General features: G+C 39.9%; 1 protein-coding gene across 1 annotated transcript; it reads right to left on the bottom strand.

Moving 5' to 3' along the window:
- Positions 1–474: 474 nt before the first annotated feature.
- Positions 475–19,429, bottom strand: LOC134697594 (mucin-3B-like). Its single transcript, XM_063559878.1, has 5 exons — positions 16,101–19,429; positions 13,347–15,836; positions 4,415–13,265; positions 1,963–4,018; positions 475–1,160 (listed from the first exon to the last, which is right to left on the bottom strand). Exons 1-5 carry the CDS (start codon positions 19,427–19,429, stop codon positions 877–879), a joined length of 17,010 nt encoding a protein of 5,669 aa, XP_063415948.1. The 3' UTR covers positions 475–876.
- Between the last annotated feature and the right edge of the window lie 3,121 nt (positions 19,430–22,550).

Below are 22,550 nucleotides of genomic sequence, written 5' to 3'. Positions count from 1 at the left end.
GTTAATTGCGTAGCGTCCAGTCGCAAATATTTCAAACATATCCAGAGCAATTGTTAAACGAAGAACTGGTTTTAAAACCAAATATTTAAAAGATTTTGATACTCTGCCTTAAAACGCTAAATCCGTGTTTTACCATTGCAGAATAATTCCCGCTTGATAATGAACATGTTGAGTATATTTCCATATGATATTTCAGGAAAATCCAAATATATAGAAACGTTTTTCAGGTCGATGACCTTCTTAGGTCAGTTTACTGTGGAGAATACAGACAACGAGCAGTTTATAGTTTTCCAAATAGTCGTTATTAATTGTATGTAAAACGATTATGTTCACCTGTAGATGCCCTAAATTTTGCATGTTATTTGCTAGCTGTTGCAATAGTAGTTATCCCACATACATATTGTATGCGTTTAATAAGATCTCATTTTTTTTCTGAACACGCTTTGCGCGAGAGAAAAAATCTGACTGACTACGTTATTTAAAACAAACTTTATATACGAAATCATATGTAAAAACACATGTATAATACATATGTCATATTTTACAAAATAGTATAAAAATGATTTGTTACTACCATGATTTTTAAACCAATTAATTTATTTAATCGAGCAAGACATTTTGCTCTCGTTAAATTGTTCGACATCATTATACCGCAACCCAAAGCAAAATACACACATTAATGCTTCACAAAGGCACTTTGTTGACGCTCGACACACCCGAGTCCCTCTTAAATCAGAATTAGTTATTACGAGTATTTTTTCAATCATTATATGTTATTGCAAGTCCTTTTCCAATCAGAATTAGTTATAACTGTGAGTCCTTTTTCAATCATCATTAGTTATTTGTATGTTCCTTAAGTTTGTAGTGTATACAGTTTCAACAGTTTGAATCTACTGGTTCGAGTATTATAAGTGTTGTTGAACGCGGAGGAAGAGCACTGTCGTTGTAGTCAGCGAAAAGTTCATCGTCGGATTCAATTTGAATATCATCCTCTATTGAAGGATTGACTCTTCGATGGAATGGATCAGCTCGTCTGATGTTTCTCGTACCACCAAACTTGAGTACTGCCACACCAACAGCTACAGCAATGACGAATGCAGCGGCTGCTATGGCACCAATGACAATACCAAGGGTTCGAAGGGTGTCGTCTGCTTCATCAGCTGAAAAGAATGAATGAAAGATAAAAGCATGGGACTTTAAAACACCGATCATGTATTCAGTTCCACTCTAAAAAAAATAAGAAATTTTAAAAAGTGGGGTCCCCTGCCCCTTAATCCGCCTTTACCTTGAACAAAGTGGGGTCCCCTGCCCCTTAATCCGCCTTTACCTTGAACAAAGTGGGGTCCCCTGCCCCCTTAACCCGCCTTTACCTTGAACAAAGTGGGGTCCCCTGCCCCTTAATCCGCCTTTACCTTGAACAAAGTGGGGTCCCCTGCCCCCTTAACCCGCCTTTACCTTGAACAAAGTGGGGTCCCCTGCCCCTTAATCCGCCTTTACCTTGAACAAAGTATAAGTATGCGAATGGGCGCGATTGTTTTTTTTGTGTGTATTTATCACATAATAAGGTGACTTTGAAATGATGTATTTTTTTAAATTTATGAATAGTAACCTATTAAGCAACCATCATCCTTTATACTATTTTTGTTTTAAAAACGACAAAATGACCCATAATTTTTTTTTTAAATAAATCTAGGACTAGAATTAAAAGATTTTGAATCTGTTCAAGTTTAAGGTAAAAAAAATCCGACGGATACACACGGCACAATCTTTCCTTTACACCGGATAATCTGATGTAATACCCATGACTATGCAATGCCAGAAAATACAAGGCAGTGACTCTTACTGGTTTAACATTAATTCAGTTCACCTGAAAGACAAACAGCAATATATTTGTTTCGTTTAGTTTCATCACAATTTTAAAACACAAGTAAATGCAAGAGAATGGAAAATGAATTTGTTTACCTAAATAAAGTTTGGTTGAATTAATGCTGCCATTAGATTGTGTAGACTGTTCCACAGATGAAGTGACAGCTTCTGTTGTAGTAGGTTCCACAGTTGCAGTGGCAACTCCTGTTGTAAGTTTCACAGTTGTAGTGATATATTCCGTTGTAATAGTGATAGCTTCTGTTGTAATAGGTTCCACAGTTGCAGTGGCAAGTCCTGTTGTAAGTTTCACAGTTGTAGTGGCAGCTCCTGTTGTAGGTTCCACAGTTGTAGTGGCAGCTTCTGTTGTAATAGGTTCCACATTTGCAGTGGTAGCTTCTGTTGTATTAGGTTCTACAGTTGTAGTGATAGCTTCTGTTGTAGTAGATTCAACAGTTGTAGTGGCAGCTTCTGTTGTAGTTGGTTCTACAGTTGTAATGACAGATTCTGTTGTTGTAGGTTCTACAGTTGTAGTGGCAGCTTCTGTTGTAGGTTCTACAGTTGAAGTGATAGCTTCTGTTGTAGTTGATTCAACAGTTGAAGTGGCAGCTTCTGTTGTAGTAGGTTCTACAGTTGTAATTGCAGCTTCTGTTGTAGTAGGTTCTACAGTTGCAGTGGCAGCTATTGTTGTTGTAGGTTCTACAGTTGTAGTGATAGCTTCTGTTGTAGTAGATTCAACAGTTGTAGTGATAGCTTCCGTTGTAGTAGGTTCAACAGTTGTAGTGGCAGCTTCTGTTGTAGTAGGTTCAACAGTTGTAGTGGCAGCTTCTGTTGTAGTAGGTTCTACAGTTGTAGTTGTAGCTTCTGTTGTAGTATGTTCTACAGTTGTAGTGGCAGCTTCTGTTGTTGTAGGTTCTACAGTTGTAGTGATAGCTTCTGTTGTTGTGGCCTCTACAGTTGTAGTTGGAGCCTCCGTTGTTGTAGGTTCTACAGTTGTAGTGGGAGCTTCTGGTGTAGTAAGTTCAACAGTTGTAGTAGGAGCCTCTGTTGTTGTAGCTTCTACAGTAGAAGTGATAGCTTCTGTTGTAGTTGGTTCAACAGTTGTAGTAATGGCTTCCGTTGTTGTAGGTTCTACAGTTGTAGTGGCAGCTTCCGTTGTTGTAGGTTCTACAGTTGAAGTGAGAGTTTCCGTTGTTGTAGGTTCTACAGTTGTTGTGACAGCTGCCGTTGTTGTAGGTTCTACAGTTGTATTTGCAGCTTCTGTTGTAGTAAGGTCAACAGTTGTAGTAGGAGCCTCTGTTGTTGTAGCTTCTACAGTAGAAGTGATAGCTTCTGTTGTAGTTGGTTCAACAGTTGTAGTGATTGCTTCCGTTGTTGTTGGTTCTACAGTTGTAGTGGCAGCTTCCGTTGTTGTAGGTTCTACAGTTGTAGTGGCAGCTTCCGTTGTCGTAGGTTCTACAGTTGTAGTGACAGCTTCCGTTGTAGTAGGTTCTACAGTTGTTGTTGCAGCTTCTGTTGTAGTAAGTTCAACAGTTGTAGTAGGAGCCTCTGCTGTAGCTTCTACAGTAGAAGTGATAGCTTCTCTTGTAGTTGGTTCAACAGTTGTAATGACAGCTTCCGTTGTTGTAGGATCTACAGTTGTAGTGGCAGCTTCCGTTGTTGTAGGTTCTACAGTTGTAGTGGCAGCTTTCGTTGTTGTAGGTTCTACAGTTGTAGTGGCTGCTTCCGTTGTTGTAGGTTCTACAGTTGTAGTTGCAGCGTCTCTTGTAGTAAGTTCAACAGTTGTAGTAGGAGCCTCTGTTGTTGTAGCTTCTACAGTAGAAGTGATAGCTTCTGTTGTAGTTGGTTCAACAGTTGTAGTGATGGCTTCCGTTGTTGTAGGTTCTACAATTGTAGTGGCAGCTTCCGTTGTTGTAGGTTCTACAGTTGTAGTGACAGCTTCCGTTGTTGTAGGTTCTACAGTTGTAGTTGCAGCTTCTGTTGTAGTAAGTTCAACAGTTGTAGTATGAGCCTCTGTTGTTGTAGCTTCTACAGTAGAAGTGATAGGTTCTGTTGTAGTTGGTTCACCAGTTGTAGTGACAGCTTCCGTTGTTGTAGGTTCTACAGTTGTAGTTGCAGCGTCTGTTGTAGTAAGTTCAACAGTTGTAGTAGGAGCCTCTGTTGTTGTAGCTTCTACAGTAGAAGTGATAGCTTCTGTTGTAGTTGGTTCAACAGTTGTAGTGGCAGCTTCTGTTATTGTAGGTTCAACAGTTGTAGTGATAGCTTTTGTTGTTGTAGGTTCAACAGTTGTAGTGATAGCTTCTGTTGTTAAAGGTTCAACAGTTGTAGTGACATCTTCTGTTGTTGTAGGTTCTACAGTTGTAGTAGCAACCTCCATTGTAGTAGGTTCTACAGTTATAGTAGCAACCTCCATTGTAGTAGGTTCTACAGTTGTAGTGATAGCTTCTGTTGTAGTAGGTTCTACAGTTGTAGTAGCAACTTCCGTTGTAGTAGGTTCTACAGTTGTAGTGGTAGCTTCTGTTGTAGTAGGTTCAACAGTTGTAGTGATAGCTTCTGTTGTTGTAGATTCAACAGTTGAAGTGACAGCTTCTGTTGTAGTTGGTTCAACAGTTGTAGTAATAGCTTCTGTTGTTGTAGGTTCAACAGTTGTATTGATGGCTTCCGTTGTTTGAGGTTCTACAGTTGTAGTGGCAACTTCCGTTGTTGTAGGTTCTACAGTTGTAGTGGCAGCTTCCGTTGTTGTAGGTTCTACAGTTGTAGTGGCAGTTTCCGTTGTTGTAGGTTCTACAGTTGTAGTGACAGCTTCCGTTGTTGAAGTTTCTACAATGGTAGTTGCAGCTTCTGTTGTAGTAAGTTCAACAGTTGAAGTAGGAGCTTCTGTTGTTGTAGCTTCTACAGTAGAAGTGATAGCTTCCGTTGTTGTAGCTTCTACAGTTGTAGTAGTAGCTTCTGTTGTAGTAGGTTCTACAGATGTAGTGGCAGCTTCTGTTGTTGTAGATTCTACAGCTGTAGTTGCAGCTTCTGTTGTAGTAAGTTCAACAGTTGTAGTAGGAGCCTCTGTTGTTGTAGCTTCTACAGTAGAAGTGAAAGCTTCTGTTGTAGTTGGTTCAACAGTTGTAGTGATGGCTTCCGTTGTTGTAGGTTCTACAGTTGTAGTGGCAGCTTCCGTTGTTATAGGTTCTACAGTTGTTGTGAGAGTTTCCGTTGTTGTAGGTTCTACAGTTGTAGTGACAGCTGCCGTTGTTGTAGTTTCTACAATTGTAGTTGCAGCTTCTGTTGTAGTAAGTTCAACAGTTGTAGTAGGAGCCTCTGTTGTTGTAGCTTCTACAGATGAAGTGATAGCTTCTGTTGTAGTTGGTTCAACAGTTGTAGTAATGGCTTCCGTTGTTGTAAGTTCTACAGTTGTAGTGGCAGCTTCCGTTGTTGTAGGTTCTACAGTTGTAGTGAGAGTTTCCGTTGTTGTAGGTTCTACAGTTGTTGTGACAGCTGCCGTTGTTGTAGGTTCTACAGTTGTAGTTGAAGCTTCTGTTGTAGTAAGTTCAACAGTTGTAGTAGGAGCCTCTGTTGTTGTAGCTTCTACAGTAGAAGTGATAGCTTCTGTTGTAGTTGGTTCAACAGTTGTAGTGATGGCTTCCGTTGTTGTAGGTTCTACAGTTGTAGTGGCAGTTTCCGTTGTTGTAGGTTCTACAGTTGTTATGGCAGCTTCCGTTGTTGTAGGTTCTACAGTTGTAGTGACAGTTTCCGTTGTTGTAGGTTCTACAGTTGTAGTGGCAGCCTCCGTTGTTGTAGGTTCTACAGTTGTAGTGGCAGCTTCCGTTGTTGTAGGTTCTACAGTTGTAGTTGCAGCTTCTGTTGTAGTAAGTTCGACAGTTGTAGTAGGAGTTTCTGTTGTTGTAGCTTCTACAGTAGAAGTGATAGCTTCTGTTGTAGTTGGTTCAACAGTTGTAGTGATGGCTTCCGTTGTTGTCGGTTCTACAGTTGTAGTGGCAGCTTCCGTTGTTGTAGGTTCTACAGTTGTAGTGGCAGCTTCTGTTGTAGTAAGTTCGACAGTTGTAGTAGGAGCCTCTGTTGTTGTAGCTTCCACAGTAGAAGTGATAGCTTCTGTTGTAGTTGGTTCAACAGTTGTAGTGATGGCTTCTGTTGTTGTAGGTTCTACAGTTGTAGTGGCAGCTTCTGTTGTTGTAGATTCTACAGCTGTAGTTGCAGCTTCTGTTGTAGTAAGTTCAACAGTTGTAGTAGGAGTCTCTGTTGCTGTAGCTTCTACAGTAGAAGTGATAGCTTCTGTTGTAGTTGGTTCAACAGTTGTAGTGACAGCTTCCGTTGTAGTAGGTTCTACAGTTGTAGTTGCAGCTTCTGTTGTAGTAAGTTCGACAGTTGTAGTAGGAGTTTCTGTTGTTGTAGCTTCTACAGTAGAAGTGATAGCTTCTGTTGTAGTTGGTTCAACAGTTGTAGTGATGGCTTCCGTTGTTGTAGGTTCTACAGTTGTAGTGGCAGCTTCCGTTGTTGTAGGTTCTACAGTTGTAGTGGCAGCTTCCGTTGTTGTAGGTTCTACAGTTGTAGTGACAGCTTCCGTTGTTGTAGGTTCTACAGTTGTAGTTGCAGCTTCTGTTGTAGTAAGTTCAACAGTTGTAGTAGAAGCCTCTGTTGTTGTAGGTTCTACAGTAGTAGTGATAGCTTCTGTTGTTGTAGGTTCAACAGTTGAAGTGACATCTTCTGTTGTTGTAGGTTTTACAGTTGTAGTAGCAACCTCCGTTGTAGTAGGTTCAACAGTTGTAGTGATAGCTTCTGTTGTTGTAGGTTCAACAGTTGTAGTGGCAGCTTCTGTTGTTGTAGGTTCTGCAGTTGTAGTGATAGCTTTTGTTGTTGTAGGTTCAACAGTTGTAGTGATAGCTTCTGTTGTTAAAGGTTCAACGGTTGTAGTGACATCTTCTGTTGTTGTAGGTTCTACAGTTGTAGTAGCAACCTCCGTTGTAGTAGGTTCTACAGTTGTAGTGATAGCTTCTGTTGTAGTAGGTTCTACAGTTGTAATAGCAGCTTCCGTTGTTGTATGTTCTACAGTTGTAGTGACAGCTTCTGTTGTTGTAGATTCTACAGCTGTAGTTGCAGCTTCTGTTGTAGTAGGAGTCTCTGTTGCTGTAGCTTCTACAGTAGAAGTGATAGCTTCTGTTGTAGTTGGTTCAACAGTTGTAGTGACAGCTTCCGTTGTTGTAGGTTCTACAGTTGTAGTGATGGCTTCCGTTGTTGTAGGTTCTACAGTTGTAGTAGCAGTTTCCGTTGTTGTAGGTTCTACAGTTGTAGTGGCAGCCTCCGTTGTTGTAGGTTCTACAGTTGTAGTGGCAGCTTCCGTTGTTGTAGGTTCTACAGTTGTTGTGACAGCTTCCGTTGTAGTAGGTTCTACAGTTGTAGTTGCAGCTTCTGTTGTAGTAAGTTCGACAGTTGTAGTACGAGTTTCTGTTGTTGTAGCTTCTACAGTAGAAGTGATAGCTTCTGTTGTAGTTGGTTCAACAGTTGTAGTGATGGCTTCCGTTGTTGTAGGTTCTACACTTGTAGTGGCAGCTTCCGTTGTTGTAGGTTCTACAGTTGTAGTGGCAGCTTCTGTTGTAGTAAGTTCGACAGTTGTAGTAGGAGCCTCTGTTGTTGTAGCTTCCACAGTAGAAGTGATAGCTTCTGTTGTAGTTGGTTCAACAGTTGTAGTGATGGCTTCCGTTGTTGTAGGTTCTACAGTTGTAGTGGCAGTTTCTGTTGTTGTAGATTCTACAGCTGTAGTTGCAGCTTCTGTTGTAGTAAGTTCAACAGTTGTAGTAGGAGTCTCTGTTGCTGTAGCTTCTACAGTAGAAGTGATAGCTTCTGTTGTAGTTGGTTCAACAGTTGTAGTGACAGCTTCCGTTGTAGTAGGTTCTACAGTTGTAGTTGCAGCTTTTGTTGTAGTAAGTTCGACAGTTGTAGTAGGAGTTTCTGTTGTTGTAGCTTCTACAGTAGAAGTGATAGCTTCTGTTGTAGTTGGTTCAACAGTTGTAGTGATGGCTTCCGTTGTTGTAGGTTCTACAGTTGTAGTGGCAGCTTCCGTTGTTGTAGGTTCTACAGTTGTAGTGGCAGCTTCCGTTGTTGTAGGTTCTACAGTTGTAGTGACAGCTTCCGTTGTTGTAGGTTCTACAGTTGTAGTTGCAGCTTCTGTTGTAGTAAGTTCAACAGTTGTAGTAGAAGCCTCTGTTGTTGTAGGTTCTACAGTAGTAGTGATAGCTTCTGTTGTTGTAGGTTCAACAGTTGAAGTGACATCTTCTGTTGTTGTAGGTTTTACAGTTGTAGTAGCAACCTCCGTTGTAGTAGGTTCAACAGTTGTAGTGATAGCTTCTGTTGTTGTAGGTTCAACAGTTGTAGTGGCAGCTTCTGTTGTTGTAGGTTCTGCAGTTGTAGTGATAGCTTTTGTTGTTGTAGGTTCAACAGTTGTAGTGATAGCTTCTGTTGTTAAAGGTTCAACAGTTGTAGTGACATCTTCTGTTGTTGTAGGTTCTACAGTTGTAGTAGCAACCTCCGTTGTAGTAGGTTCTACAGTTGTAGTGATAGCTTCTGTTGTAGTAGGTTCTACAGTTGTAATAGCAGCTTCCGTTGTTGTATGTTCTACAGTTGTAGTGACAGCTTCTGTTGTTGTAGATTCTACAGCTGTAGTTGCAGCTTCTGTTGTAGTAAGTTCAACAGTTGTAGTAGGAGTCTCTGTTGCTGTAGCTTCTACAGTAGAAGTGATAGCTTCTGTTGTAGTTGGTTCAACAGTTGTAGTGACAGCTTCCGTTGTTGTAGGTTCTACAGTTGTAGTGATGGCTTCCGTTGTTGTAGGTTCTACAGTTGTAGTAGCAGTTTCCGTTGTTGTAGGTTCTACAGTTGTAGTTGCAGCTTCTGTTGTAGTAAGTTCGACAGTTGTAGTAGGAGCCTCTGTTGTTGTAGCTTCCACAGTAGAAGTGATAGCTTCTGTTGTAGTTGGTTCAACAGTTGTAGTGATGGCTTCCGTTGTTGTAGGTTCTACAGTTGTAGTGGCAGCTTCTGTTGTTGTAGATTCTACAGCTGTAGTTGCAGCTTCTGTTGTAGTAAGTTCAACAGTTGTAGTAGGAGTCTCTGTTGCTGTAGCTTCAACAGTTGTAGTGACAGCTTCCGTTGTTGTAGGTTCTACAGTTGTAGTGATGGCTTCCGTTGTTGTAGGTTGTACAGTTGTAGTGATGGCTTCCGTTGTTGTAGGTTGTACAGTTGTAGTGGCAGCTTCCGTTGTTGTAGGTTCTACAGTTGTAGTGGCAGCTTCCGTTGTTGTAGGTTCTACAGTTGTAGTGACAGCTTCCGTTGTTGTAGGTTCAACAGTTGTAGTGATAGCTTCTGTTGTTAAAGGTTCAACAGTTGTAGTGACATCTTCTGTTGTTGTAGGTTCAACAGTTGAAGTGACATCTTCTGTTGTTGTAGGTTTTACAGTTGTAGTAGCAACCTCCGTTGTAGTAGGTTCTACAGTTGTAGTGATAGCTTTTGTTGTTGTAGGTTCAACAGTTGTAGTGATAGCTTCTGTTGTTAAAGGTTCAACAGTTGTAGTGACATCTTCTGTTGTAGGTTCTACAGTTGTAGTAGCAACCTCCGTTGTAGTAAGTTCTACAGTTGTAGTGATAGCTTCTGTAGTAGTAGGTTCTACAGTTGTAGTAGCAGCTTCCGTTGTTGTAGGTTCTACAGTTGTAGTGACAGCTTCTGTTGTTGTAGATTCTACAGCTGTAGTTGCAGCTTCTGTTGTAGTAAGTTCAACAGTTGTAGTAGGAGCCTCTGTTGTTGTAGCTTCTACAGTAGAAGTGCTAGCTTCTGTTGTAGTTGGTTCAACAGTTGTAGTGATGGCTTCCGTTGTTGTAGGTTCTACAGTTGTAGTGGCAGCTTCCGTTGTTGTAGGTTCTACAGTTGTTATGGCAGCTTCCGTTGTTGTTGGTTCTACAGTTGTAGTGATAGCTTCCGTTGTTGTAGGTTCTACAGTTGTAGTTGCAGCTTCTGTTGTAGTAAGTTCGACAGTTGTAGTAGGAGTCTCTGTTGTTGTAGCTTCTACAGTAGAAGTGATAGCTTCTGTTGTAGTTGGTTCAACAGTTGTAGTGATGGCTTCCGTTGTTGTAGGTTCTACAGTTGTAGTGGCAGCTTCCGTTGTTGTAGGTTCTACAGTTGTTATGGCAGCTTCCGTTGTTGTAGGTTCTACAGTTGTAGTGACAGCTTCCGTTGTTGTAGGTTCTACAGTTGTAGTGACAGCTTCCGTTGTTGTAGGTTCTACAGTTGTAGTTGCAGCTTCTGTTGTAGTAAGTTCAACAGTTGTAGTAGGAGCCTCTGTTGTTGTAGTTTCTACAGTAGTAGTGATAGCTTCTGTTGTTGTAGGTTCAACAGTTGAAGTGACATCTTCTGTTGTTGTAGGTTTTACAGTTGTAGTAGCAACCTCCGTTGTAGTAGGTTCAACAGTTGTAGTGATAGCTTCTGTTGTTGTAGGTTCAACAGTTGTAGTGGCAGCTTCTGTTGTTGTAGGTTCTACAGTAGTAGTGATAGCTTTTGTTGTTGTAGGTTCAACAGTTGTAGTGATAGCTTCTGTTGTTAAAGGTTCAAAAGTTGTAGTGACATCTTCTGTTGTTGTAGGTTCTACAGTTGTAGTAGCAACCTCCGTTGTAGTAGGTTCTACAGTTGTAGTGATAGCTTCTGTTGTAGTAGGTTCTACAGTTGTAGTAGCAGCTTCCGTTGTTGTAGGTTCTACAGTTGTAGTGACAGCTTCTGTTGTAGTAGGTTCAACAGTTGTAGTGATAGCTGCTGTTGTTGTAGGTTGAACAGTTGTAGTGATAGCTTCTGTTGTTGTAGGTTCAACAGTTGTAGTGGCAGCTTCTGTTGTAGTAAGTTCAACAGTTGTAGTAGGAGCCTCTGTTGCTGTAGCTTCTACAGTAGAAGTGATAGCTTCTGTTGTAGTTGGTTCAACAGTTGTAGTGACAGCTTCCGGTGTTAAAGGTTCTACAGTTGTAGTGACAGCTTCCTTTGTTGTAGGTTTTACAGTTGTAGTTGCAGCTTCTGATGTAGTAAGTTCAACAGTTGTAGTAGGAGCCTCTGTTGTTGTAGCTTCTACAGTATAAGTGATAGCTTCTCTTTTAGTTGGTTCAACAGTTGTAGTGACAGCTTCTGTTGTTGTAGATTCAACAGTTGTAGTGACAGCTTCTGTTGTAGTAGGTTCAACAGTTGTAGTAATAGCTTCTGTTGTTGTAGGTTCAACAGTTGTAGTGATGGCTTCCGTTGTTGTAGGTTCTACAGTTGTAGTGGCAGCTTCCGTTGTTGTAGGTTCTACAGTGGTAGTGGCAGCTTCCGTTGTTGTAGCTTCTACAGTTGTAGTGAGAGCTTCTGTTGTAGTAAGTTCAACAGTTGTAGTAGGAGTCTCTGTTGCTGTAGCTTCTACAGTAGAAGTGATAGCTTCTGTTGTAGTTGGTTCTACAGTTGTAGTGACAGCTTCCGTTGTAGTAGGTTCTACAGTTGTAGTTGCAGCTTCTGTTGTAGTAAGTTGGACAGTTGTAGTAGGAGTCTCTGTTGTTGTAGCTTCTACAGTAGAAGTGATAGCTTCTGTTGTAGTTGGTTCAACAGTTGTAGTGATGGCTTCCGTTGTTGTAGGTTCTACAGTTGTAGTGGCAGCTTCCGTTGTTGTAGGTTCTACAGTTGTTATGGCAGCTTCCGTTGTTGTAGGTTCTACAGTTGTAGTGACAGCTTCCGTTGTTGTAGGTTCTACAGTTGTAGTGACAGCTTCCGTTGTTGTAGGTTCTACAGTTGTAGTTGCAGCTTCTGTTGTAGTAAGTTCAACAGTTGTAGTAGGAGCCTCTGTTGTTGTAGTTTCTACAGTAGTAGTGATAGCTTCTGTTGTTGTAGGTTCAACAGTTGAAGTGACATCTTCTGTTGTTGTAGGTTTTACAGTTGTAGTAGCAACCTCCGTTGTAGTAGGTTCAACAGTTGTAGTGATAGCTTCTGTTGTTGTAGGTTCAACAGTTGTAGTGGCAGCTTCTGTTGTTGTAAGTTCTACAGTAGTAGTGATAGCTTTTGTTGTTGTAGGTTCAACAGTTGTAGTGATAGCTTCTGTTGTTAAAGGTTCAAAAGTTGTAGTGACATCTTCTGTTGTTGTAGGTTCTACAGTTGTAGTAGCAACCTCCGTTGTAGTAGGTTCTACAGTTGTAGTGATAGCTTCTGTTGTAGTAGGTTCTACAGTTGTAGTAGCAGCTTCCGTTGTTGTCGGTTCTACAGTTGTAGTGACAGCTTCTGTTGTTGTAGATTCTACAGCTGTAGTTGCAGCTTCTGTTGTTGTAGGTTCAACAGTTGTAGTGGCAGCTTCTGTTGTAGTAAGTTCAACAGTTGTAGTAGGAGCCTCTGTTGCTGTAGCTTCTACAGTAGAAGTGATAGCTTCTGTTGTAGTTGGTTCAACAGTTGTAGTGACAGCTTCCGGTGTTAAAGGTTCTACAGTTGTAGTGACAGCTTCCTTTGTTGTAGGTTTTACAGTTGTAGTAGCAACCTCCGTTGTAGTAGGTTCAACAGTTGTAGTGATAGCTTCTGTTGTTGTAGGTTCAACAGTTGTAGTGGCAGCTTCTGTTGTTGTAGGTTCTACAGTAGTAGTGATAGCTTTTGTTGTTGTAGGTTCAACAGTTGTAGTGATAGCTTCTGTTGTTAAAGGTTCAAAAGTTGTAGTGACATCTTCTGTTGTTGTAGGTTCTACAGTTGTAGTAGCAACCTCCGTTGTAGTAGGTTCTACAGTTGTAGTGATAGCTTCTGTTGTAGTAGGTTCTACAGTTGTAGTAGCAGCTTCCGTTGTTGTCGGTTCAACAGTTGTAGTGATAGCTGCTGTTGTTGTAGGTTGAACAGTTGTAGTGATAGCTTCTGTTGTTGTAGGTTCAACAGTTGTAGTGGCAGCTTCTGTTGTAGTAAGTTCAACAGTTGTAGTAGGAGCCTCTGTTGCTGTAGCTTCTACAGTAGAAGTGATAGCTTCTGTTGTAGTTGGTTCAACAGTTGTAGTGACAGCTTCCGGTGTTAAAGGTTCTACAGTTGTAGTGACAGCTTCCTTTGTTGTAGGTTTTACAGTTGTAGTTGCAGCTTCTAATGTAGTAAGTTCAACAGTTGTAGTAGGAGCCTCTGTTGTTGTAGCTTCTACAGTATAAGTGATAGCTTCTCTTTTAGTTGGTTCAACAGTTGTAGTGACAGCTTCTGTTGTTGTAGATTCAACAGTTGTAGTGACAGCTTCTGTTGTAGTAGGTTCAACAGTTGTAGTAATAGCTTCTGTTGTTGTAGGTTCAACAGTTGTAGTGATGGCTTCCGTTGTTGTAGGTTCTACAGTTGTAGTGGCAGCTTCCGTTGTTGTAGGTTCTACAGTGGTAGTGGCAGCTTCCGTTGTTGTAGCTTCTACAGTTGTAGTGAGAGCTTCTGTTGTAGTAAGTTCAACAGTTGTAGTAGGAGTCTCTGTTGCTGTAGCTTCTACAGTAGAAGTGATAGCTTCTGTTGTAGTTGGTTCTACAGTTGTAGTGACAGCTTCCGTTGTAGTAGGTTCTACAGTTGTAGTTGCAGCTTCTGTTGTAGTAAGTTGGACAGTTGTAGTAGGAGTCTCTGTTGTTGTAGCTTCTACAGTAGAAGTGATAGCTTCTGTTGTAGTTGGTTCAACAGTTGTAGTGATGGCTTCCGTTGTTGTAGGTTCTACAGTTGTAGTGGCAGCTTCCGTTGTTGTAGGTTCTACAGTTGTTATGGCAGCTTCCGTTGTTGTAGGTTCTACAGTTGTAGTGACAGCTTCCGTTGTTGTAGGTTCTACAGTTGTAGTGACAGCTTCCGTTGTTGTAGGTTCTACAGTTGTAGTTGCAGCTTCTGTTGTAGTAAGTTCAACAGTTGTAGTAGGAGCCTCTGTTGTTGTAGTTTCTACAGTAGTAGTGATAGCTTCTGTTGTTGTAGGTTCAACAGTTGAAGTGACATCTTCTGTTGTTGTAGGTTTTACAGTTGTAGTAGCAACCTCCGTTGTAGTAGGTTCAACAGTTGTAGTGATAGCTTCTGTTGTTGTAGGTTCAACAGTTGTAGTGGCAGCTTCTGTTGTTGTAGGTTCTACAGTAGTAGTGATAGCTTTTGTTGTTGTAGGTTCAACAGTTGTAGTGATAGCTTCTGTTGTTAAAGGTTCAAAAGTTGTAGTGACATCTTCTGTTGTTGTAGGTTCTACAGTTGTAGTAGCAACCTCCGTTGTAGTAGGTTCTACAGTTGTAGTGATAGCTTCTGTTGTAGTAGGTTCTACAGTTGTAGTAGCAGCTTCCGTTGTTGTCGGTTCTACAGTTGTAGTGACAGCTTCTGTTGTTGTAGATTCTACAGCTGTAGTTGCAGCTTCTGTTGTAGTAAGTTCAATAGTTGTAATAGGAGTCTCTGTTGCTGTAGCTTCTACAGTAGAAGTGATAGCTTCTGTTGTAGTTGGTTCAACAGTTGTAGTGACAGCTTCCGTTGTTGTAGGTTCTACAGTTGTAGTTGCAGCTTCTGTTGTAGTAAGTTCGACAGTTGTAGTAGGAGCCTCTGTTGTTGTAGTTTCTACAGTAGAAGTGATAGCTTCTGTTGTAGTTGGTTCAACAGTTGTAGTGACAGCTTCCGTTGTAGTAGGTTCTACAGTTGTAGTGGCAGCTTCCGTTGTAGTTGGTTCAACAGTTGTAGTGACAGCTTCCGTTGTTGTAGGTTCTACAGTTGTAGTTGCAGCTTCTGTTGTAGTAAGTTCGACAATTGTAGTAGGAGCCTCTGTTGTTGTAGCTTCTACAGTAGAAGTGATAGCTTCTGTTGTAGTTGGTTCTACAGTTGTAGTGGCAGCTTCCGTTGTTGTAGGTTCTACAGTTGTAGTGGCAGCTTCCGTTGTTGTAGGTTCTACAGTTGTAGTGGCAGCTTCCGTTGTTGTAGGTTCTACAGTTGTAGTGGCAGCTTCTGTTGTAGTTAGTTCAACAGTTGTAGTAGGAGCCTCTGTTGTTGTAGGTTCTACAGTAGTAGCGATAGCTTCTGTTGTTGTAGGTTCAACAGTTGAAGTGACATCTTCTGTTGTTGTAGGTTTTACAGTTGTAGTAGCAACCTCCGTTGTAGTAGGTTCTACAGTTGTAGTGATAGCTTTTGTTGTTGTATGTTCAACAGTTGTAGTGATAGCTTCTGTTGTTAAAGGTTCAACAGTTGTAGTGACATCTTCTGTTGTTGTAGGTTCTACAGTTGTAGTAGCAACCTCCGTTGTAGTAGGATCTACAGTTGTAGTGATAGCTTCTGTTGTAGTAGGTTCTACAGTTGTAGTAGCAGCTTCCGTTGTTGTAGGTTCTACAGTTGTAGTGACAGCTTCTGTTGTTGTAGATTCTACAGCTGTAGTTGCAGCTTCTGTTGTAGTAAGTTCAACAGTTGTAGTAGGAGCCTCTATTGTTGTACCTTCTACAGTAGAAGTGATAGCTTCTGTTGTAGTAGGTTCTACAGTTGTAGTGATGGCTTCCGTTGTTGTAGGTTCTACAGTTGTAGTGGCAGCTTCCGTTGTTGTAGGTTCTACAGTTGTAGTGGTAGCTTCCGTTGTTGTAGGTTCTACAGTTGTAGTGACAGCTTCCAATGTTGTAGGTTCTACAGTTGTAGTGGCAGCTTCTGTTGTAGTTAGTTCAACAGTTGTAGTAGGAGCCTCTGTTGTTGTAGGTTCTACAGTAGTAGTGATAGCTTCTGTTGTTGTAGGTTTTACAGTTGTAGTAGCAACCTCCGTTGTAGTAGGTTCTACAGTTGTAGTGATAGCTTTTGTTGTTGTAGGTTCAACAGTTGTAGTGATAGCTTCTGTTGTTAAAGGTTCAACAGTTGTAGTGACATCTTCTGTTGTTGTAGGTTCTACAGTTGTAGTAGCAACCTCCGTTGTAGTAGGTTCTACAGTTGTAGTGATAGCTTCTGTTGTAGTAGGTTCTACAGTTGTAGTAGCAGCTTCCGTTGTTGTAGGTTCTACAGTTGTAGTGACAGCTTCTGTTGTTGTAGATTCTACAGCTGTAGTTGCAGCTTCTGTTGTAGAAAGTTCAACAGTTGTAGTAGGAGCCTCTGTTGTTGTAGCTTCTACAGTAGAAGTGATAGCTTCTGTTGTAGTAGGTTCTACAGTTGTAGTGACAGTTTCCGTTGTTGTAGGTTCTACAGTTGTAGTTGCAGCTTCTGATGTAGTAAGTTCAACAGTTGTAGTAGGAGCCTCTGTTGTTGTAGCTTCTACAGAAGAAGTGATAGCTTCTGTTGTAGTTGGTTCAACAGTTGTAGTGACAGCTTCCGTTGTTGTAGGTTCTATAGTTGTAGTTGCAGCTTCTGTTGTAGTAAGTTCAACAGTTGTAGTAGGAGCCTCTGTTGTTGTAGGTTCTACAGTAGTAGTGATAGCTTCTGTTGTTGTAGGTTCAACAGTTGAAGTGACATCTTCTGTTGTTGTAGGTTTTACAGTTGTAGTAGCAACCTCCGTTGTAGTAGGTTCAACAGTTGTAGTGATAGCTTCTGTTGTTGTAGGTTGAACAGTTGTAGTGATAGCTTCTGTTGTTGTAGGTTCAACAGTTGTAGTGGCAGCTTCTGTTGTTGTAGGTTCTACAGTTGTAGTGATAGCTTTTGTTGTTGTAGGTTCAACAGTTGTAATGATAGCTTCTGTTGTTAAAGGTTCAACAGTTGTAGTGACATCTTCTGTTGTTGTAGGTTCTACAGTTGTAGTAGCAACCTCCGTTGTAGTAGGTTCTACAGTTGTAGTGATAGCTTCTGTTGTAGTAGGTTCTACAGTTGTAGTAGCAACTTCCGTTGTAGTAGGTTCTAAAGTTGTAGTGGTAGCTTCTATTGTAGTAGGTTCAACAGTTGTAGTGACAGCTTCTGTTGTAGTAGGTTCTACAGATGTAGTGGCAGCTTCTGTTGTTGTAGATTTAGTGACAGCTTCCGTTGTAGTAGGTTCGACAGTTGTAGTGATAGCTTCTGTTGTTGTAGGTTCAACAGTTGTAGTAATAGCTTCTGTTGTTGTAGGTTCAACAGTTGTAGTGGTGGCTTCCGTTGTTGTAGGTTCTACAGTTGTAGTGACAGCTTCTGTTGTTGTAGATTCTACAGCTGTAGTTGCAGATTCTGTTGTAGTTAGTTCAACAGTTGTAGTAGGAGACTCTGTTGTTGTAGCTTCTACAGTAGAAGTGATAGCTTCTGTTGTAGTTGGTTCAACAGTTGTAGTGATGGCCTCCGTTGTTGTAGGTTCAACAGTTGTAGTGGCAGCTTCCGTTGTTGTAGGTTGTACAGTTGTAGTTGCAGCTTCTGTTGTAGTAAGTTCAACAGTTGTAGTGATGGATTCCGTTGTTGTAGGTTCAACAGTTGTAGTGGCAGCTTCCGTTGTTGTAGGTTGTACAGTTGTAGTTGCAGCTTCTGTTGTAGTAAGTTCAACAGTTGTAGTAGGAGCCTCTGTTATTGTAGCTTCTACAGTAGAAGTGATAGCTTCTGTTGTAGTAGTTGGTTCAATAGTTGTAGTGACAACTTCCGTTGTTGTATCTTCTACAGTTGTAGTGGCAGCTTCCGTTGTTGTAGGTTCTACAGTTGTAGTGACAGTTTCCGTTGTTGTAGGTTCTACAGTTGTAGTTGCAGCTTCTGATGTAGTAAGTTCAACAGTTTTAGTAGGAGCCTCTGTTGTTGTAGCTTCTACAGTAGAAGTGATAGCGTCTGTTGTAGTTGGTTCAACAGTTGTAGTGACAGCTTCCGTTGTTGTAGGTTCTACAGTTGTAGTTGCAGCTTCTGTTGTAGTAAGTTCAACAGTTGTAGTAGGATCCTCTGTTGTTGTAGCTTCTACAGTAGAAGTGATAGCTTCTGTTGTAGTTGGTTCTACAGTTGTAGTGACAGCTTCTGTTGTTGTAGGTTCTACAGTTGTAGTTGCAGCTTCTGTTGTAGTAAGTTCAACAGTTGTAGTAGGAGCGTCTGTTGTTGTAGCTTCTACAGTAGAAGTGATAGCTTCTGTTGTAGTTGGTTCAACAGTTGTAGTGATGGCTTCTGTTGTTGTAGGTTCTACAGTTGTAGTGGCAGCTTCCGTTGTTGTAGGTTCTACAGTTGTTATGGCAGCTTCCGTTGTTGTAAGTTCAACAGTTGTAGTGACAGCTTCCGTTGTTGTAGGTTCTACAGTTGTAGTTGCAGCTTCTGTTGTAGTAAGTTCAACAGTTGTAGTAGGAGCCTCTGTTATTGTAGCTTCTACAGTAGAAGTGATAGCTTCTGTTGTAGTTGGTTCAACAGTTGTAGTGATGGCTTCCGTTGTTGTAGGTTCTACAGTTGTAGTGGCAGCTTCCGTTGTTGTAGGTTCTACAGTTGTAGTGGCAGCTTCCGTTGTTGTAGGTTCTACAGTTGTAGTGACAGCTTCCGTTGTTGTAGGTTCTACAGTTGTAGTTGCAGCTTCTGTTGTAGTAAGTTCAACAGTTGTAGTAGGAGCCTCTGCTGCTGTAGCTTCTACAGTAGAAGTGATAGCTTCTATTGTAGTTGGTTCAACAGTTGTAGTGATGGCTTTCGTTGTTGTAGGTTCTACAGTTGTGGTGGTAGCTTCTATTGTAGTAGGTTCTACAATTGTAGTGGCAGATTCCGTTGTAGTAGATTCAACAAATGTAGTGATAGCTTCTGTTGTATGTTCTTCAGTTGTAGTGGGGGCGTCTGGTGTAGTAGGTTTTAAAGTTGTAGTAACATCATCTTTTGTAGTAGGTTCAAGAGTTGTAGTGGCAGCCTCAGTTGTGGTAGGTCCTACAGTTGTAGTGACAGCCTCCGTTGTAGTAGGTCCAACAGTTGCAGTGGCAGCTTCTATTGTAGTAGGTTCTAAAGTTGTAGTGTCATATTCTGTTGTAGTAGGTTCTACAGATGTAGTGGCAGCTTCTGTTGTTGTAGGTTCAACAGTTGTAGTTATAGCTTCTGTTGTAATAGGTTTTACAGTTGTAGTGATAGATTCTGTTGTAGTAAGTTCTACAGTTGTAGTATCAGCTTCTTTTGTTGTAGGTTGTACAGTTGTAGTGGCAGCTTCTGTTGTAGTTCGGTCTACAGTTGTAGTTATAGCTTCTGTTGTAGTAGGTTCTACAGATGTTGTGGCAGCTTCTGTTGTAGTAGGTTCAACAGTTGTAGTGATAGCTTCTGTTGTAGTAGGTTCTACAGTTGTAGTTATAGCTTCTGTTGTGGTAGGTTCTACAGTTGTAGTGATAGCTTCTGTTGTTGTAGGTTCTACAGTTGTAGTGGCAGCTTCCGTTGTTGTAGGTTCTACAGATGTGGTGACAGCTTCTGTTGTTGTAGAATCAACAGCTGTAGTGATAGCTTCTGTTGTAGTAGGTTCTACAGTTGTAGTTATAGCTTCTGTTGTGGTAGGTTCTACAGTTGTAGTGATAGCTTCTGTTGTAGTAGGTTCTACAGTTGTGGCAGCTTCCGTTGTTGTAGATTCTACAGATGTGGTGACAGCTTCTGTTGTTGTAGATTCAACAGCTGTAGTGACAGCTATCGTTGTAGTAGGTTCAACAGTTGTAGTCAGAGCTTCTGTTGTTGTAGGTTCAATAGTTGTAGTGATAGCTTCTGTTGTTGTAGATGCACTACACGTCATCGACATGATCAGTATGAGATGAGTCCATACAGTATCTGAAATGAAGCAGTTGAGAACGTGTTATATTAACATCTGGTGTTTTTAAAACGAATGATTATCTATTGTAAAATATTCTATTTTGAAATCATTCATATCATTTCTTAAATTAATTGACAAAACCTCTTGTACTTTATTTACTGTATCAAATTAGAATTTGGATAGGCAGGACATTATGATAATTTTAAAAAGAAAATGGTATAGTATAACCATCGGTGTAAGTGCACAGTTGATTTTCTGATATTGATAAATAAGTCATCGACCATTCGATTTTGGTGGGCGGGGTTCTCGGCACGTGTAATTGTTTACAATTTTTATTAAAACAATATTTTTTTTCAATAGCATACAATAACAAGACATTCATTTTGAAAGAATTTTCGTTTTGTTTTTCTTTTATCATTTTTTTCTTACATTTGAGATTAATTTTCCCAAAAAAATTGATATTCGGAAAAACATAATTTTCAAATAACCAGACCCCTATCCTCAAACTAAATAAACGTTGAATGGTTCGTGCCTTAAATAGACCATGTCACACGCTTTGTCGTGTTGCACTCACGTAAATACCCTGATAAACAAATGATTAAAATCTTTGATTTTGCAATTAAAATAGTCCTCCTATTTACTATTGGTCAAATATCCATCAAAATAATGAAACTGCAAAAAGACATTTTGAAGTCATGATAGTAGAAAGGTGTCATTATCAGGGGCGGATCAAGCCATTTTTAAAAAAGGGTCCCAACCCAGACAAAAAGAGGGGCTCTAAGCATATGTCCCAATTCAAGTGCATTGATCGTCCAAAAAAAAGGGGATTCCAAACCCCAGTCCTCCCTAAATACGACACTGATTATCAAATTAGCATTTACGATTTAACAGATATTGTTTTACTACTTACAATGTTTTACCCAATATGTTCGACATGATGGGTGTAGTAATCTAAGAAACGTCTTCGCCATTCATCTGTAAATTACTGAAAGTAAATTAATGTAAAATATAATAAAGAATTACAAATTGAACATGGATGGATCCTTGTTTCATTGGAACTCATATCACATCATCGTATATCTCTGAATAAAAAGTGTTGTGAGATATACAATCATCAGGCGACACTGACCCCATGTGACAAAACAAAATCACACACAAACAACAGGTCAGCAACAAATCAACGAATAACATAAACATACAAAAAACTAATTACGATACTATAGCAAAAAAGCTCAAGACATAAAATAATCATTTCAAATACACTTAGTCTCCTACAAAAATACATCAGGCTCATAATCGGCAGTAGTCAAGAAAAATGGTCAATAAATTCAAAAGAGACATACTATCAACACCTAATTCCATTTATGAACCCAAAAAAATAAGAAAAGACAATAGTGACCGACGACGCTTCCAAGTTTTGAAAGGCGGATTTTTACAAGATTTTTAAGATCTCAATCCTGTCATCTGAATCAAACAGTAGAATAAAAGGCAAGCACATAAAATTAAGCATAATAAAACAGGATGTTCGCTTCTCTGTTTAAAAAGCAAGCTTTTGAAAAGACTGAAACAAATTGATAGTATAATTCAAATATAAAATTGAGAATGGAAATGGGGAATGTGTCAAAGAGATAACAACCCGGCCATATAAAAAGCAACAGCAGAAGGTCACCAACAGGTTTTTAATGTAGCGAGAAATTCCCGCACCCGGAGGTGTCCTGTATACATATTCAAAGAACGATTAAGTTCCTGTATAAAATTGCCAACGAGGCAACTCTCCACAAGAGACTAAATGGCACAGACATTACCACTATAAGTCATCGCACTGCATTATGTTTATTTAATTTCGCATGAAGGTCTTACTCCAGGATTGGGTTATAAAAATAAGAAGATATGATATGTTGGCAAATGAAATCACTACTAACAAGAGACCAAATGGCAAAGATATAAATAAATATAGGTTACTGTACGCCCTTCAACAATTAGCAAACCTATAGAAGATTCCGGAATGACAAAAAGAGAAACAATTCAAACGAGAGAAAAAGAAGATTCCGGAATGAAAAAAAAAAAACAATTCAAACGAGAGAAACAGAAGATTGGATATTTTGAATACAAAACGCGTGATAGGCTTACACAATTTTAAGCCTGGTATCTACGATGAGTTTATTTGAAACCTATGCTTGTTGAGTTTACTCCCCGAGGGTAATACCAAACCCAGTAGTCAGGATAAATATGTTGACATGAGTTATCTCATAATTTAAAAAAAAACTTTTATTACACTTTTTACAAAATACTAAGAATGTTTTCCTCCAGGATAGAATAACCCTTTGACAAAATCTTTCAGATTTTTGGATTATTTTTCGCCCTTTGAAAGTTTTTTTTATTATCCGAGCGTCACTGATGAGTCTTACACGTCTGGTATACACAGTTATATCTAAATCCTGATACCTATGCTGAGTTTATCTATAAATAAATATTTTAGATAAAAAAAACGAAAAACGTTTCTATTTAACATTTTTTTTTATTGGCTAAAATTGACCATAAAATCCAAATTTGACATGTTATTACTAAGTAGTGACCATTCATTTTGAAATCTTAGACCAACAAATGTTTGATAACTTCAATATTATGAAAAACAATACAACACGCCTACCTCAAAAACGCCATTTTTGGTGAAATTTTAACCCGAAGTACTGCAATAACCTTCAGTGTGTAAGTGCTCCTTTACATAACGTCACTTCAGACATGACGTCTATGCGCCAAAATTAATCATGAAGTTTCGCGGAATTATATTTTTCAAGTATTAACGATTTTTTTTTATTCATTAGAATCACAATAACAGTGCTGTAGTTGAAGAGTTGCTGACGATAAGTGTCTTTAGACGAATGCAAATATCAGTGTTTCTGTTCCCGCTATGCGTCGCCAGTAATTGCGACAGCCAAAACGTCAGTTGACGGCGGCAACTTTTCAACTGAAATACTGTCATTACTTTAAAATTGCATACTCGAGTGTGGAGTGTAACAGATGTCGGTTTAGTTTAAACATATTTTATTGTTCCAAAAAGAGACAAATGGATTAGACACAAGTTTTCCAACTTAGTAACGTCTTCTCC

This window comes from Mytilus trossulus, chromosome 14 (genome assembly GCF_036588685.1).
Source record: "Mytilus trossulus isolate FHL-02 chromosome 14, PNRI_Mtr1.1.1.hap1, whole genome shotgun sequence".
Lineage (NCBI taxonomy): Eukaryota > Metazoa > Mollusca > Bivalvia > Mytilida > Mytilidae > Mytilus > Mytilus trossulus.
The sequence above is the reverse complement of the archived record's forward strand: the minus strand, read 5'-3'. Positions and strand labels throughout refer to the sequence as shown.

Bases quoted from the DNA above. Each gene is read 5' to 3' on its own strand.
- LOC134697594 (XM_063559878.1), bottom strand. From the start codon at position 19,429: ATGTCGATGACGTGTAGTGCATCTACAACAACAGAAGCTATCACTACA. The intron at 15,837-16,100 runs AACAGAAGCTAT...AACAGAAGCTGT, and splicing joins ACAACTGTTGAACCAACTAC to CACTACAACTGTAGAACCTA. The intron at 13,266-13,346 runs TACTGTAGAAGC...TACAACTGTAGA, and splicing joins ACAACAGAAGCTATCACTTC to AGCTACAACAACGGAAGCTG.